At 34.7% G+C, this 16,192-nt stretch overlaps 1 protein-coding gene across 1 annotated transcript in view; it reads right to left on the bottom strand.

Moving 5' to 3' along the window:
* Window positions 1-14,415, bottom strand: part of LOC135087005 (probable 3',5'-cyclic phosphodiesterase pde-1) — a 131,991-nt gene extending 117,576 nt beyond the window's left edge. The window contains exons 1-2 of the mRNA XM_063981862.1: window positions 13,975-14,415; window positions 2,143-2,191 (exon numbers count right to left, since the gene is read on the bottom strand). Of these exons, the coding sequence (XP_063837932.1) occupies window positions 2,143-2,191; window positions 13,975-14,094 (169 nt within the window). The 5' untranslated portion in view covers window positions 14,095-14,415. The remainder of the gene's footprint in view (window positions 1-2,142; window positions 2,192-13,974) is intronic.
* Window positions 14,416-16,192: the final 1,777 nt, after the last annotated feature.

Raw genomic sequence — 16,192 nt, forward strand, 5'->3', positions numbered from 1 at the left:
TAGAAGAAACTAGTTTCTTGTGAGTCAACATAAAAAGCAAATTAAAGTAGGTACTTAACATCACGGACTATTCTCCAAACTTATTAGGGCTATAATTATTTGATTGATGTACTTAATATAATTTAGAAGACTTGAGTTCAAAACTTGTTTTTTATTCAAAAACTTACCCGTAATAATGTTATACTTCAGTCGTCAGTAAACTACATGTCTGCTGCAAAATAATGTTCAACTTAGTTTTCCATCGTCCGTAAAAATTAATAAATAATTTATTTTAAAAATCTCTATGTAGCAGTTAAAATCGTATCAACATCCTTTGCGTAATTAAGAAGTAATTCACTATCGCCAGCCTTTTTTTAAGTGTCTTCAACTTAAAAAGCTGGTGTAAGTATTTTTATGGGACAGGAGGCAGGTGAATGATTACCGTCGCCTATAGACACTCGCAGGCCCAGGGGCATCTTAGAAGCGTCCTACACGAAATACTGCCCTCACATCAACAGATTCGTATAGCTAACATATCGGTGTTCAAAGCCCCAATGCGTATTGAAATTGGTCATTTGTCGAACTCCCCTCCACCTGTGCAGAAGTTCGAAACTTCTAACCATGAGGGTGGCTGACCACGGACGATGCGTCATTGTTACAGACAATACATATAGCTATAGATATAGGTAAATCATAACGAGCGGTTGGGGCATCGACGAGCTCGCTTTTTAATAGAACGTTTCGAGAGAACGAAATGCATTCGAATAAATTCACAGCTGGACGATCGTTAAGGCATATTTGTACCTACACTGGAAAAGTTTTCTCGTAGTTAGTCGTTATTTCATAAATTGTGATTAATGCGCGTTGCATTTTACTCGTACTTGAAAACGAAAGTAATAAAATCACGATAAGACAGTGACTCTTCTAAAGTTTTAAGTTTTTTGTAATTGGTGGCATAAAGTAAAAGCTTGATACCTAGGTACTTTGCAAGTCTGAGGCAATTACTCTTTAAAATGAACTCTCTATTTAATATTTTACATACTTGCTATCTGTAAATATTTACCTTATTTTAAAACAATCGAAAGAGAAATAGAAATCCGCAGCCACGTTTCAATATAAATAAATTCCGGGCTAGAACGAGTTTGCTATTGAATTCCTTTCTCGCATGAAGACAATGTAATGCATCCGACCGCGCAGGAAGCTGCCCTATTGAGCTGCATCATTTTTAATATGCATTCCGTTATACTTGCGGAGTTTCATCACACTTGTATGCTCGTTAAATTAATTTCACTTTTCAAAAACGTGACACATTTTACCGACCGATCTCCTAGTGGGAGCGGTCATTATCGAAAATTGCTTTTGCAAAGTAACTCGCTATGCGCTTAATCGTCGTAATTTAGAACGCTAAAATCCCTCATTGCAATACTCCATCGCAAAGTTCTGCAAAAATGTACAACTATCAATTCCAACGGAATCGGATTCCATCTTCATCCAATTTTTTTGAGTTACTCGTAGCCCAATCAGGTGGTAGAATACGGGTTGCACTCATAAGTGTCACGGCAGGTTCGTACTAGTTCGTAGTACGAGTATCTAGACTCCAGCCTCAAGTCCGCTACGAGAATTCAATTTCAGGGCATCGAGTTGTCCACTCAGTCCGATCAAGTTTACCGTAGCCGCAATTTGTAGCGAGAACAACATTCGTAGAATCCGTAGCAAGACGCTACTAAACCGAAATACACACTGAAAATCAAAGTTTACAACTAAGGCCCGAGCTCACCAACAGACTTTATTCATAAATTGCTTTAGTAAGTACCCAAAAAGAATATAGGATCATATTTCACATTTGCAAGTGTTTAACACTTTTTCTCGCAGGTAAAAATATTTTTAGTCAGCGAGTATGGGAGAATGTAGGTATCTTTCACTGTAACAAAGTTTTTTAATCCGACGTACACATTATGTTTGTCATTCAGAAAGTGAACGCAACATAAAAGCGCATAGGAAGTTGCAAAAAAAGGAACGAAACTCTGCTACGACACAATAACACTGTTTATCTTTAAGTTTTTAACTTTTACGGTTACTTAAAAAAATGTCGTTGAAAAATTAACTTCAATAAACTAAGCCCTTTGTTGGTGAACTCTGGTAGGTATAACAAATGGTACTTACTCATATCTTCCGTTTCATCGTCGCGGTCAGACGTCTTGTCCTCGATTTTCTGAAAAGCCGAAAGCTGCATTAGAATAATAAAACTGCACATTATTTATGTAACTGATACTAAAAATATTACATGCATAAAACATAAATAATATATTATTCTAACTTGCAAAACTAACCGCTAATCTAAGAGACTGAATGACGTTGTTCTGCTAGTCCTAAAAGCTTCTAAATTATAATACAACGAATAAAACACAAATGCAGAAACTTGTGGTTCCTGCAAATCGCATCGTCATTTTTAATGCATGAAAGAGAGCTAGCGATTCCTGTCACAAATATTAATTCATCTACAGTCCCAATGACGATTTGTCATGAAACTCTGTTACAGTCAGCGGTTAGCTTCGCTTCGAGTCTAGGCAACTGCAGACTGAAAAATATTTACATTAGTAATAATACCTAATATACCTAATTGCAGTCTAGAATATTGTAAGGGCAATCCACAAACAACCATAATATTAATTGCTAAAGAGATATATTGAAAGCCATCCACATTCTCACAATTGCGTCGTAATCTATACTATCTATACTAATATTATAAATGCGAAAGTAACTCTGTCTGTCTGTCTGTCTCTCTTTCACGCCTAAACCACTGAATCACTGAATGAAATTTGGCATAGAGATAGTTTGAGTCCCAGGAAAGGACATAGGATAGTTTTTATCCCGGTTTTAATAAAGGCGATAAAGTTTTTCTGTGACAGACAAAATTCCACGCGGGCGAAGCCGCGGGCGGAAAGGTAGTAATAAATAATTAACTTTAACATCGCAATAACAGTAAAAGGCATTTCATATAATGTATAATAATATGAAAATTCTAAGAGGGTGGCATTCAGTCTATAAATAACGCAAAAACAAGGCAAAGCCTAAATTTCGCTCACATAAAGTCAATTTATTTACCTTTGACTTACAATTAAACGACAAATACATTATTACAGAGCATTCTCTGTGGAGCCATCTACAGTTTTCTTTCAGATTAACCATTACAAGTTAATTTTTTTGTTTATTGTAATTTATTGCGTTAATGCAATGTCTACTGTTTAATATTCACGATATGATTTACAGTTACGCAGTGCCAAATATTTAATTATCTCTTTCATCACAGCTTCATCAAAATTTGGCAGAATGGAAGCCATTATCTTTAACGGTGCTATATTTAATATATTTATGATGATGGTTAATAATAACTCCATTTTGGTTTGAGAGCGATAATGGCTGACTGTTTTGATCATGATGAACTGCCTTTTAATTGGCAAATATTACTCCGTTATACACTTACAATTTCAGTATATCAAACACTTATTTTGTGAAAGTTAAGTAGGTTTTATGATGTATTGACAAGATATCCAATCGCACATAAAATATGTACTAAGGTTGTCCAAAGTTCACATTTTAGTGGCTCAACGAACAAAGAAGTTTCCAGAATTTTCCACAATACAATATCTTACTCTGCAATCTACCTGCGACTTGTCGGGATAAGTACGTCTGCTTACACGTGTATGGCCAAATGTATAAAATTTTAATGGTAACGATTCGACTAACAATTCGTAGCGTAGACGAGCCCGACAAAAGGCAAGACAAAGATCTCTTCGCTAGCAATGTCAAAGGCTGAGTTGCACCACTTAACTTTGATCGTAACTATAACGATAACCGGTGTTTTTTGTATGACAGATTATTGACATTTGTCAAAGTCAAAGTAAGATGGTGCAACCCAGCCTTAGTCATTAAAATGTATGTAACTTCGGGTGAGACAAGTGCGATGCTGCCGATAATGTAACTATTATTAATATTTATCTCTAAGCGAAGCCTTTGTTGAAAGGCTGTCTGAAAAGATTTAATATTAAAATTTATACTATGAAGACGGGCTCTGAAATTTTATTAGGTAAGCAGCTTACCTATTAGACACTGGCAGAGCTGTTTTTCGGCTTTTATATTTGTAAACAAACATTTTTAAGCCTACTTAAATGCTTAACATTTATTTTTCAGTTTAATACGGTTAATATTTTTTATACTAGTATTTTTGTAGTAACTATCATACAAGTTTTCAAAGAAGCTAGTCCCTATTAAATGGAATAGAAAACGAACAGAAATTTCCAGTGCCTACATACTTTTCTGTAGAAATTAAGCTAGAATAATCTGGAAAAGTTTGGTAAAACATCGCTTGTTTTGAGCTACTGTACACGACATTTTCCCATCCAAATCGCAAATTAAAAAATCGGGAAAACTATCAATGGAAAAACTCCGGACAAATGGCAACCCTAAGCGTATCTATATTTGTGATTACTTTATGGAACCTGAGCCATTGCCGTGTCTTTGAATACATTCAAGTTGATTGATGATATTTGCAGACTCCTCGCCGACACTGCTCGGGGGTATCAGGCTGAGATTATGGCAACACTAGACGTAAGGACCCTTCTTTGATGCAATGCATACAACACAATTTAAATTGTTCTATGTCCGATTTGGCTTTCATTTCGGTAAAATGGAACAGGACCACCCCTCACCCTTCGCGTGGATTTGATAAAAGGCGACTAAGGGATAAAGGGAGGCTCCCTAAACCGTCTGGCTAGAGCAGGAGTGTAGGCCAACTCTTTCATTTGCCTTTGTAAAATGGAGAGGCTGAGTTGTATTCCCATTTAGAGACTAAACGACCTAATGCCGATGATGTCCGATTCAATTAAACTACTACATCAGGTCACTTTACTTAGACAACATGCAAGCAAGCAAGTCAAGCGTACAAGCCGAGCAAACATTACTATACTAAGTTCCACGGTGGAAAGAATTGGTTTGCAGTACCTCTATACTAATTCACATCCAGCATTTAGGTTTATCAAACTGAAGCTTGCAGTTTAAAGAACGCTAATTACTTTAAAACAAATATTGGTTGAAGAGTAATATGCATTTTAACTGATGAAGTTTACATTATCTTAGGCAAAGAGTAAAGTTTTATACTTCAAAGTCTACAAATCGACGATTTGAAATAGAGCTATGTTTACCAAGCAGATCAATTAATAAAAATCTGCCTCAAAATAAACAAACGCGTGGTTAACAGCGTATGAACGCTATAATATTTTGTCATACGTTTCATTAGTACACCGACACCTGCGTAAGAAATAAAGAAAAAAAGATTTTATCATCGGATATGATAAAACAAAGACAACACACAGATATCACAAATAAAGCAGTGGAAAAAGAGTGATGAAAGCAATGCCACAAACATTGTCCCTATTGCAATGTCCAGTATAAAATGATCTCACTCAGTATCAAGTGCAAACTCAATGATGTAAATGACACTGGTTTACAATTGTTCCAATTCTAAATACGAACTTTAATTAACTAAAAACAATATAGCATCAACCATTAACAGTTTTACGGGACTTTCCGCACCAGTATAATCGCTAACACTTGTCAACATAAACGCACACTGTCTGCACTCGAAAAAACCTTGGACAATCAACTCGATTCAGATGTCAACTATAATTAGATCTCAAACCTTTAATCAAGCCGATAAACACCGCTAAGTGGACATTAAAGAGATTGCTTTATTAGTGCCTGTCATCTTGAAGGTGATTGAAAGAAATTAGAGCAAATTTTCAGTAGTTGTTTGGTATTTTTGTCGACAGCTATTTTAGATATCTGTTGGTATCATAGTGATTGGTGGTGGCCATAGATATAATCTGCGTTTGCGGGTTCAAATTTACGGACAACGTTAGTGTGGTGAAAAAAAGCATTTAGAGTAGGCGCACACCGTTGATTTTTAGTTGGCCAATAGTTGTGCTCCGATTTTAATTTGTATGAAGAATTGGCCAAATCGAATCGGCGTAGTGTGCGCACTCCCATATACTGATCAACTGCCCGACTAAACTATCGGCCGACGAAAAATCAACGGTGTGCGCCTACTCTTAGACTCGAAATCCTAGATATTTGTTTAGGTATTTGAGCACGAATATCCGTTAGCAAGTAGTCATAGTAGCTCTCCTTAGTTTGAAGCTTTAATTATTGAAATTGTGGGAAAATCAATATTACCTTCTATTATTGTAATTGTATTTATATTTCAATCGATCAACCTGCAAGTCATTTTAGTCCAATCAGTGATATTGTAGTCAAAAATACACTGTTATTTATGATTGTGGATCAATATTCCAATCGATCACAATTCAACACGGTCGGAGACGCCATGGCGACACACGATATGCCGCAATGTAATTAAGTTGCATTTTGTATTCACTTCGCCATGTCAACGTGATTTATTTACAACCCGATATACCTACATTTATTTCCTACCCATTGCAAAATCATAATAGGCAAATGAAACATTCTTCGGATTCTTTTATTGCAACAAAATCTTTTAATACGTAAGTCAACACCACGCACGCTGGTAAACGGCGAGCCTCACACCATATATTTTAAATTGTGTCTAACTTCTCAGTAGCTTAAAACTTTCAAGATTTTCGGATTCCAATTTAAAATTTCCAATAAACCAACAAATACGTAACTTTGTAATATGATGGAAGATATACAAAACACATTAAACTTGGAGTAAAGTTCTGTTAAACTTAAACACAGTCCATTACTGCCAGTGGACAACCTGATGGATTAGCTGTTAGAGCTAGAGTGCAGTTTGAAATCGCGAAGATGTATAAATAAAATGTGGAGGTTATATGAACCTATTTAGATTATTCTTCATCCAGAAAGCGGAGTTACTTTGATGGTATTTCAGAAGTTAGGCGTAGTATATCTAAATATTCAAAGGTGACTGACTGACATAGTGATCTATCAACGCACAGCCCAAACCACTGGACGGATCGGGCTGAAATTTGGCATGCAGGTAGATGTTATGACGTAGGCATCTGCTAAGAAAGGATTTTACGAAACTCCACCCCTAAGGGGGTAAACGGGATCCACGCTTCCGAAATAGCGGGCGGCCGCTAGTTAGTAATGAAGATGCCACATGCTAGGCGCTAATACTGTGACAGCTTTGACTGTCATAGTAAATAGGTGCTATTTTTGCAACAATAATGTAGCCATCAAAGTACATTTCTGTTGCATGACGACTGCAATAAATAATAACAAAAGATTGCACCTTGCAGCAGCAACAGTGCTAATCAATGCCACTATAAACTCCTTTCTCGAGCGCGGATTATATTTAACTATAGTACCTTACAACTTACAAAGAAGCAGCGTTATACATACATACCTTGCATGTGCTTGCATGTACCTACATGTAGCTTATAGGAAAATGATTACTCTGAACATCAATGACTCCGAGTGTACAGCCAGAACAAGGGTGTGCTCGCCACACTAATATTTTTTTTTATCCACAACGAGGAAGCTCTTGGCCTGTATCGCATCTGATGGTAAGTGACGATCAGGCCGAAGGTGGAAGCGAGCTTCACCCGGAATCCTCAACCACGGAGGAACTGGCTATCTTACCTCTAACTGCCGGAACACAACAATGCTGTTAACATTGTTGTTATGGCGACAGACTTAGGTAAGATGGTGGTAGCTAGCCAGGCGGACTTAGAACAAGCCCTACCACCAACCAAACCGAACAGAAAAATCTGCCCCCACTGGGAATCGAACCCGGAACCTCTGCGTCTGAAGCAGATCTTACCAATAGACCACAAAGTCTCACTCACACTAGATTACATATCAGAACAGAATCAAACCCGCAACTGTACTATTATGGTACCACCAGACACCAGAATAGCAACTGTCAATAAATTGGAATTTAGAGTGGCACGAATGACCAATTACGAGAATAACTTAGCATTCTCGATAGAATTAGTATCAAATCGCTACTTTGTAGTATAACTTGATGATGGGATTAATTAATTCAATACACCCGTACTATGAAGTCTCGGTTATATTGAGCCCGTTACTGACCACAGACCTTTCAGGTGCGTGGGGTACATTGATAATAACGGAAAGTCTGAAGTTTACTTGTTTTGTGATTGTTATCAATTCTGTTGTGTTTCTAAAATTGTCTTATTCATGCATACGGAGTCAGTCACGTCAATGTTGTATTGGAAAATAAGAACGGTCTATTCATAGAACTTAATGAATATTAAATTAGACACTAAAAGTTATTTTCCATCATACTAGTAATCTATAATAAGCAACACTAGGTGTCAGACTTCAGGTCGCCGTTGCGTCTAACACGGCTAAATCGGTCTGACACGCACGTACCTGAATAATGTAGCGGCAGCCAAAGGCCAATAGGTTCTATAGAGTATTGGCATGGCAATTCTTATAGCTAGTAATCTTTCCATAACTATATGTAGGGCCATCATAAAAGAACAATCATTAAATATCTGCGTGATAAGCTTTACTGTGTGATATCGGAGCTAAGTTATGAACGTTTTGAAATTATCATCAGTATGTCGTACACACGGCTAGGGGGGCATGGGAGATTGTAATGATCTATCACTGATGAAAGAAAGAATTGGTAAAATGATATGGTGTGCCAATTTAGACTAAATTAATGACGTAATGCCTATTTTTTAAAAGCCAAAGACAAACCACAATCTGTGGCATGAATTCGGCATGATGGTTTTAAGGTAATCTAAAATAAAATTCATTTTCAGAAAAACATTATTTAGTGATGTAAACATCGTTTCATTATTTTCAATTACAAAATTAATTATCACTGAATTATTTAAGTTAAATAAATATAAATTGTGCGAGTGTATTCATTATTTACACTGAATCGTACTAAATTAAATCGTAATATCGAATTTGTTTGTAGTTTTATTTTAAGCCTTTGCAATTTTAATTTAACGCGACGTTTCAAAGTCTACCTATTCTGTCGACATACTCGTAGTTAACTTGTCAATAGTGTCTGCATTTTCCGCCTGACTCGCTAATCTATCGAGAAGTCGTATCTTGGAAGCGAAATTAACTGTCAACTAATCTAGCCATCTTTGCTGGAAGCTTCTTCAACTGTCAACCTACCGCTAAGTCTCGGGACTTCCCCGGAGAAGGAACACGTCCCGGTCAATAAATAACGAATGGTTACTTTGTCTACTCTAGCTGTGCCCGCGACTTCGTGCGCGTGAAAATCGTTTTGCAACATTTTCCATTGAAGCTTCTCTCCTATTGGTCGTAGCGTTATATCCTATAGCGTTTCATGGATAAAGTATCCAGTAAAAAGACTTTTTCAATTCGAATCTTCTATATATACAACTAAATATTAACAAATAACTACTTAACTAAACTATAACTAAATAAAAAAGGGTAAAAATTAAAGTTATACATTCGAATCAGTAGTTCCTGATATTTACACATTTAACCAAACAAACTCTTTAGCTTTATAATATTAGTAACTACAGATACATTAGTACACTATACTAGTACTAGGACTCACAAAGGTATTAGAAATCACGACAACAAGCGTTATCTCATTTCACAGGTCGGTTCACGGTTATCGTTTTATCGATACATAATTTTATTTAAGAATGTATCCAAGTGCGCACTATTGGATACATCTCTATTCTCTACATTATACGGAGTAAAATAGGTAAGGTAGTCATTAGTTTTTCGCATGTTTGTATTATACATCTATACTAATCTTTAATATTATAAATGCGAAAGTAACTATGTCTGTCTGGCGGTCTGTCTGTCTCGCTTTCACACCTAATTTGGCATAGAGATAGTTTGAGTCCCGGGAAAGGACATAGGATAGTTTTTATCCCGGTTTTTGAAACAGGGACGCGCGCGATAAAAGTTTTTCTGTGACAGACAAAATTACACGCGGGCGAAGCCGCGGGCGGAAAGCTAGATTAATAAATAAATCGAATTATGTCTCCTATGCCCTTTCTACTATAAATTCGTATAATCGACAATGATTAATCGCCTGGTATAAAGGAGGCGATTCATGGCCTCTACAATTTAATGAATATAAAAACTTAGGTTTTAGAAACCAATGGTGAACCAGACCATTAACTTGGGCATCCTTTCAGTGTTTACTATAGGCATAAGAATAAGTTGTTCTTTAGTAATAAAGATACCTATCTTTATTAAAGTACCTACTTTAGGGAAAATATTTAGCATTCACGTTTGTTTTTGGAAATCCCTTATTTGACTTATTCGCCCAAAGGGCACGTATAACAACATCTTGCCTTGAAATGCGCATTTATTTTATGTCAAGTTTAACACGTTAACATGGTGTTGTGATTATTATTGTTTTCAATCAATTGTTACAAGATTTTGAGTCATTATTTTAAGTCAATGGCTCGGTAGAATAGCTCGGCTGCGCCTGCGTGGATTGTGGTCCTTCGAAAACAATAGCTCGTGCGTCCGTTGGCAATATTATGACATGTGTCATGTTCGGATAAAAGTACATAACTATAAGATAAAAGTTGTCAGTAATTTTGATCAGCCCTTTTTGAACTAAACTCATTTAATGCAATATTTCTGAATGTAAAATTGGATAGGAATTCGTGTACTTACGATTTAAATACGTAGTCTTCATTTTTTACCCGACTATGCCAGAAGGAGAGACTATTTAACCGACTTCAAAAAAAGGAGGAGGTTATTTAAGTTATCCAAAAAGATAATAAATAACAAAAAACAATACGGCACAATTCAGGCGGTCCTATTTTTAAAAAGCGATCTAGGAAAGAGTTTTAAAACCTTTGGCAATTTGTAAAATGGGACTATTAATCGACACTGACCACCCACACGGCGTAAGTTGCTCACTACAATCACTGCTGAAGCGCCGCCGTTAATGGCAGTTTGAGATTAGGTAATTGGTGTGTTACAGTAATTAATTTCATTCATTTTTGATTGTCTACACTCAGTGACTTCAGTGTATTGTGCTTACGCATTCTTTTACGTTTCATTTCTAAGAGGGTGTTTTAGGATCTAGAATAGAAATATCAAAGTGATTTTTTTAGTGAACAATATGTATTAGGCACTGTTGAGGCAAAAAGAACATAATTTTGAGTGTTAAAAAAACTAACATTTATTAAAATATCAAAATGTATCGTATGAATTTTTAGAGTAGTTTTGAAGTCGTCAAAACTAATAATATCAGAATCATTGTCTTGTTTTACACAGGAATTCACAGGATTAATAGTTACGTTTATTGATTTCATTGAAAAAACAATAGTCTTCTTTCATAAGCTGCCATGTATGTGTGCCGTATGAGACCACGTGTGTGCCCCAATGCATTTGTTTCCTTACGAACTGCCAGCATTCCCGCTTTGTTATCTCTAACTTTTATAGTTCCTAGCTTTATTTTCTTGTCAACTATACTACGTAATGGCCCGCTATTTTCTTTTACTTTTAGAAACTTGTAGTTAGGTTGTCTTTGAGTTCAATAAACTGCTGAAATATTTTAAAATCAATATTCATACCTTTACGAGTTTATACACTGCAACAACTACCACCTACCACCCCAGGGTGTGAAGAATACTGTATTTTGTTATTTTATTAATCTCACTGTTACGTACCTATATCGTTATTTTTTGTAAAACTAATAAATAAGATAGTTATTTATAGTGGAATCAATTCGCTTACAAATCCGTTTTACCCCCATTTAATGCACAAACCTAATAAATAGCGCGCCACCCTAAATGACACGGACCTAAAGCCGATCTAGTGGTAACGTCACGAAATATTAGCTCTAAAACTTTACAGTTTATTTTGTTTTTGATAATTTACTTCTTATTAATATGACAGAGTGTTTGGTTCCGCCAAACACCCTGTATATAGTTACACATTGAATAAGTAATCATGAACTTACAAAAAAATGCACTATAAAAGAATAATTCTTTACAATTTTAATAACTAACAGATGATAAGTAAATTATTTGAATTAAATATTTTATCAGCAAAACATTAAATCAATTTTGTTTCATTAAAAATTTCATTTGAGCATATTATTAGTCTATAGCTACAAACTCATTAAAATATAGGCTTCACCATTTTTTATTAAATATCAAAAAATAATAATTAAACTCTATAAATTATTTAGTTCAATTTCTTAATGAAGTATATCAGGAAGAATTAGGTAAATATGTAGTAACACAAAAACACAACACAAAAGCAGTGCAGTTGTACATAATTGGTTCGTACAGATAAAATATGATAATATGTAATATTAAATGTAATTATAAATAGTTTCTTGGTATTACATAAATTTATTGATAATGTTTATAATTAACATTTTAATTTAATCATTTGGGTTCTTTCAAAATAGTAAAATTTGAAGAATCTTTAATATTCCTGGGCAAAATGATTACAGGTCAAGCGTATATTTTTAAATAAGTACTTATTTTTATAATTTAATGGTATTTATTATCTTAATCATTTACAAACATACAGCTTAAATTATATGAAAAGATTCATTAATTATTGCTTTTATGTTGGTTATGCGTTAACTTTTGACTATATTTATATGTATAAAAATCATATCAATTTCGTACTTTTTACTTAAATACTGTTATATTTTCATTATAATCTCATTAAATAGACATTTTTGTAGACTTTCTAATAAACAACTAAGATACCTGACAGTATTTTATGTAAGATTTTTTGATTATACGAAAAACATGTAAGCCACTTTAGCTCATTAGTAAATATGAATTTCAAAGCAGTATGAGCTTGTTTGCAAAGTATTACGAAATTATATGTCTGATTAAATTTTAATTGTAATTATGTAAGTCTATTCAATAATCAAAAATTACATTAGCTACCTAATTCATAAACATTGAACAATCTTGTACTGTTAATAAAATGTCCAACAATTAAGAATAGATTTAAAGAAATTAATTTACCAAATTAATGTATTTGCAATTAACAAACTGTTAAATTGCAAATAATAACTGAGAACAATACAAATACCCAATCACATTCATTAATTCAAGTTTACAAATATAGCCATGTCCAGTGCACATAGAGCCACAATGTCTTTAGGAGACAAAATAGCAGCACTAATTTCAGAGCCCCGGCAAGGGTTAGTCATATGTACCCAACAATGCAAAATATAACATCCAATGCAATGTCTGCAATGATAAACCCCTATACTTGCAGCAATAGAGTTGAAAATCAACTGCAGCTGCATCCCAGACAGAGGGCACTTTGCAAGCGGTGAACATACAGCTTAGCGTCTAGTTCAGAACTATTTAAGTCTTCCAACAAGTTATACTATAATTATTAGAAATCTATACACATTGCTAGTGTTTTATTAGGCAAATTAAAGCATTACACAAAGATGTTTAGAACAACAAACAAGGAAAATGAACATAACCAAAAATAAATAATTAAAGGACAACAGTACATAGATATAATGACAAAGATATCAGTACCTACTTCTCTTGATAACTGGTTTGTGGGTGAGATTTGCACTAATGTTTAGACTTTTAGTATATGTTAATGTTGGTTTACTTAATTCAGCCATACTCCACCGTAATAATGACTAATGTAAACCTGCACGAACAAAAATTTGCAGAAAAAACAAGTGAAATTTCGACTTTCACTTCAGTAAAAAGTTGGCGGTAGGTACGTCTATTTTATGAACACCTCAAAACTCAAACCAGCTATCGTTAGCACTCAGATACTAAAAAATATACGTAACTAGTTTACTATCGCTACACTAGATAGAAAATAGCAAAATACACCCGACCCAACACAGTAAACAATTTGATTGCATGCGGTGTCATGGCTTGACACTGTTTAGGTCGAGTCGCTTACAATTAAAATACGAGATTATTATGAATGAACAACACATGCAAACAGCTAGTCGAGCCTAGTTTATTAAGCAAACAAGTTAAATATAATATTTACCAGCGTGTCCTGGTCTCCTAGCTCCCGGTAGTATGATTCGCTGCTGCCTCGTCTGCTGCCGACGCACATAGCACGTCTCAGCAGACTGGATAGCATTGAACAAAACCCACATTGGTTCATGGTGCTTGATTTTATAGCTCACACCAAAGGTGTGAGCGTTCGCAGAAGCCGCAGCACAAATTTATCTCATTGTCTTGGGAAAAGAATAATCGAAAGTCTTTAGGTACATCTTGAAGCGCGGTTAACACGGACCGAGGCAACTCAGCGTGGTTTATCAAGTCATTTTTGTAAACATCGGTAGAATTATTTAACTTCGAATTTATTGCAAGAGTAATAACACTCCGCGATAAGCGAGCAAGTCCCGATAACCGAGAGTCTGAGAGACGACTACGCGACAGAACACAGGTCGGCACGCAGCCATCCGCGGACTGCTGCCCGTCTAGCTCGTCCACCCACCCGGCTCTACTCGTTTAGCTCTCATCGCCCAACCAACTTCACTGACTGACGCTTGTGGTGCAAAACCATGTATATGATCATTTTAAACTAGCTTGAAGCATTATTTATCGCCTTTTTTAATAGAAAAAATAATCATTATTGAAACAATATTTGACTAAAATTGAAATTTTCTTTTTCAAAAACCTATTTGAGTATTTTTGTCGTAATAATAAAGGCTTTTCATTATTCATTGAAACAACGAATATTTTTAAAAATAAATTAATTTTAGTTAAATAAAAATTAATATTGTGTATTGAATCTTGAGGCAATTCAAAATGTTAAAAAACATTTATTGATATTTTTAGCATTTTTTTATGAGTTAATCACACAGCAGCAGTTCACAGCAATCACAGCACGTAAGTTGATAATAATTGCCAGTTACAATATTATGAATTTGGAAAGTACTTTTCGAGCTCTTGGCTTGGGGGTAATATTTTAATGCAGTATTGCCACACCGGTTCTCTGAGATTTAAAACAAACTGAATTTAGATGAATTAACTCAAACGTTTTTATTCCGTGCCGTGCCTAAACGAAAAAAATAACTAAAACGTAAAAAAATTAAAGTTTGATGTTAAGCTGGATTTCCAGCGAATAGATTGCCCTACACAATCCACAAAAACATGTCAACATTCATACAAAATTAGCTACAAAAAATGTTGAATGTTTGTACAGGACAAAACACTCACTGGAGGGAGACTTAGCTTTATGACCTATGTTAGGAAACGGCATAGAAAAAACAAATGTTAAAAATTAAATTAGTTAAGATGAAAGATCAATAATTTTGCACTATAATAATTGTTAGATATTTTTTAAAAGGTTGCGACAGATGTAAAAATACCCGTGAAGTGTTTTATATTTTTTATTCTAGCAACACTTTAAACCTTTTACGACGCTTGCTTCCAACAAATATCAATGGCAACAATATTTTTTTATCACTTTCGTTATGAATAGAAAATTTTTTTATAAAAAAAATATAACCCTTCTTCTGGCGCAGTCGGATTAGTTAAAAGCATTTACAAAAAAATAAATAGGAACTTAATTAATGTCATTTTTCGAATTTTGTCATTGACATTTACGAAGCTAGTTCAGTTTGTTTTGTTTTTTATTTTTTAGTGCGTATTGTTGCAATGAAATAGTTTTAAAGGCCAATTTGTGAAGTTATCTGTGGAAAAAAGAAAAAAACAGAAACAATAAGGAGGGCGCTGCGCTGTAGGCAACAGCATCAATAGCGCCTAACTTATAGCCTGACCAGGAACATAAAAACCCTGGCATAGAGGCGCGTCAATTGCATTTGATAGTGCAACACTGAGTACAGTCGTACCTGTGTTAAATTAATAGGCTAACTTTATGTATCAGGATTCAGGATTACGGGCTAATTTGATATTTTCATAAATTAACGAAAAAATATTATTATAGGTATCCTGGTTTAAATAAATTAAATAATAATAATATAATAATAATATCGTTTATTTCTCACCATAACCATATACAAACAAGGTTCATTCCTAAACATAATTATGCTAGTTTACAGTAAAAACATTGGCTATGGTGGGCTGACACCTGAACTAGGTAATGATACCTGTATCTCAAGTAGTCAGCCCTCCACCTCATAAAAGTTACTGATTCACATTTATTATGTGGGTACGTACACAATTTTAATAATTTAAAACTATTTCGGTAGTAGTCCTCAGTGCAGCGCAGTGTGTGTGTAATGCAGAGATAA

The sequence above is a fragment of the Ostrinia nubilalis genome, chromosome Z (assembly GCF_963855985.1).
Source record: "Ostrinia nubilalis chromosome Z, ilOstNubi1.1, whole genome shotgun sequence".
Lineage (NCBI taxonomy): Eukaryota > Metazoa > Arthropoda > Insecta > Lepidoptera > Crambidae > Ostrinia > Ostrinia nubilalis.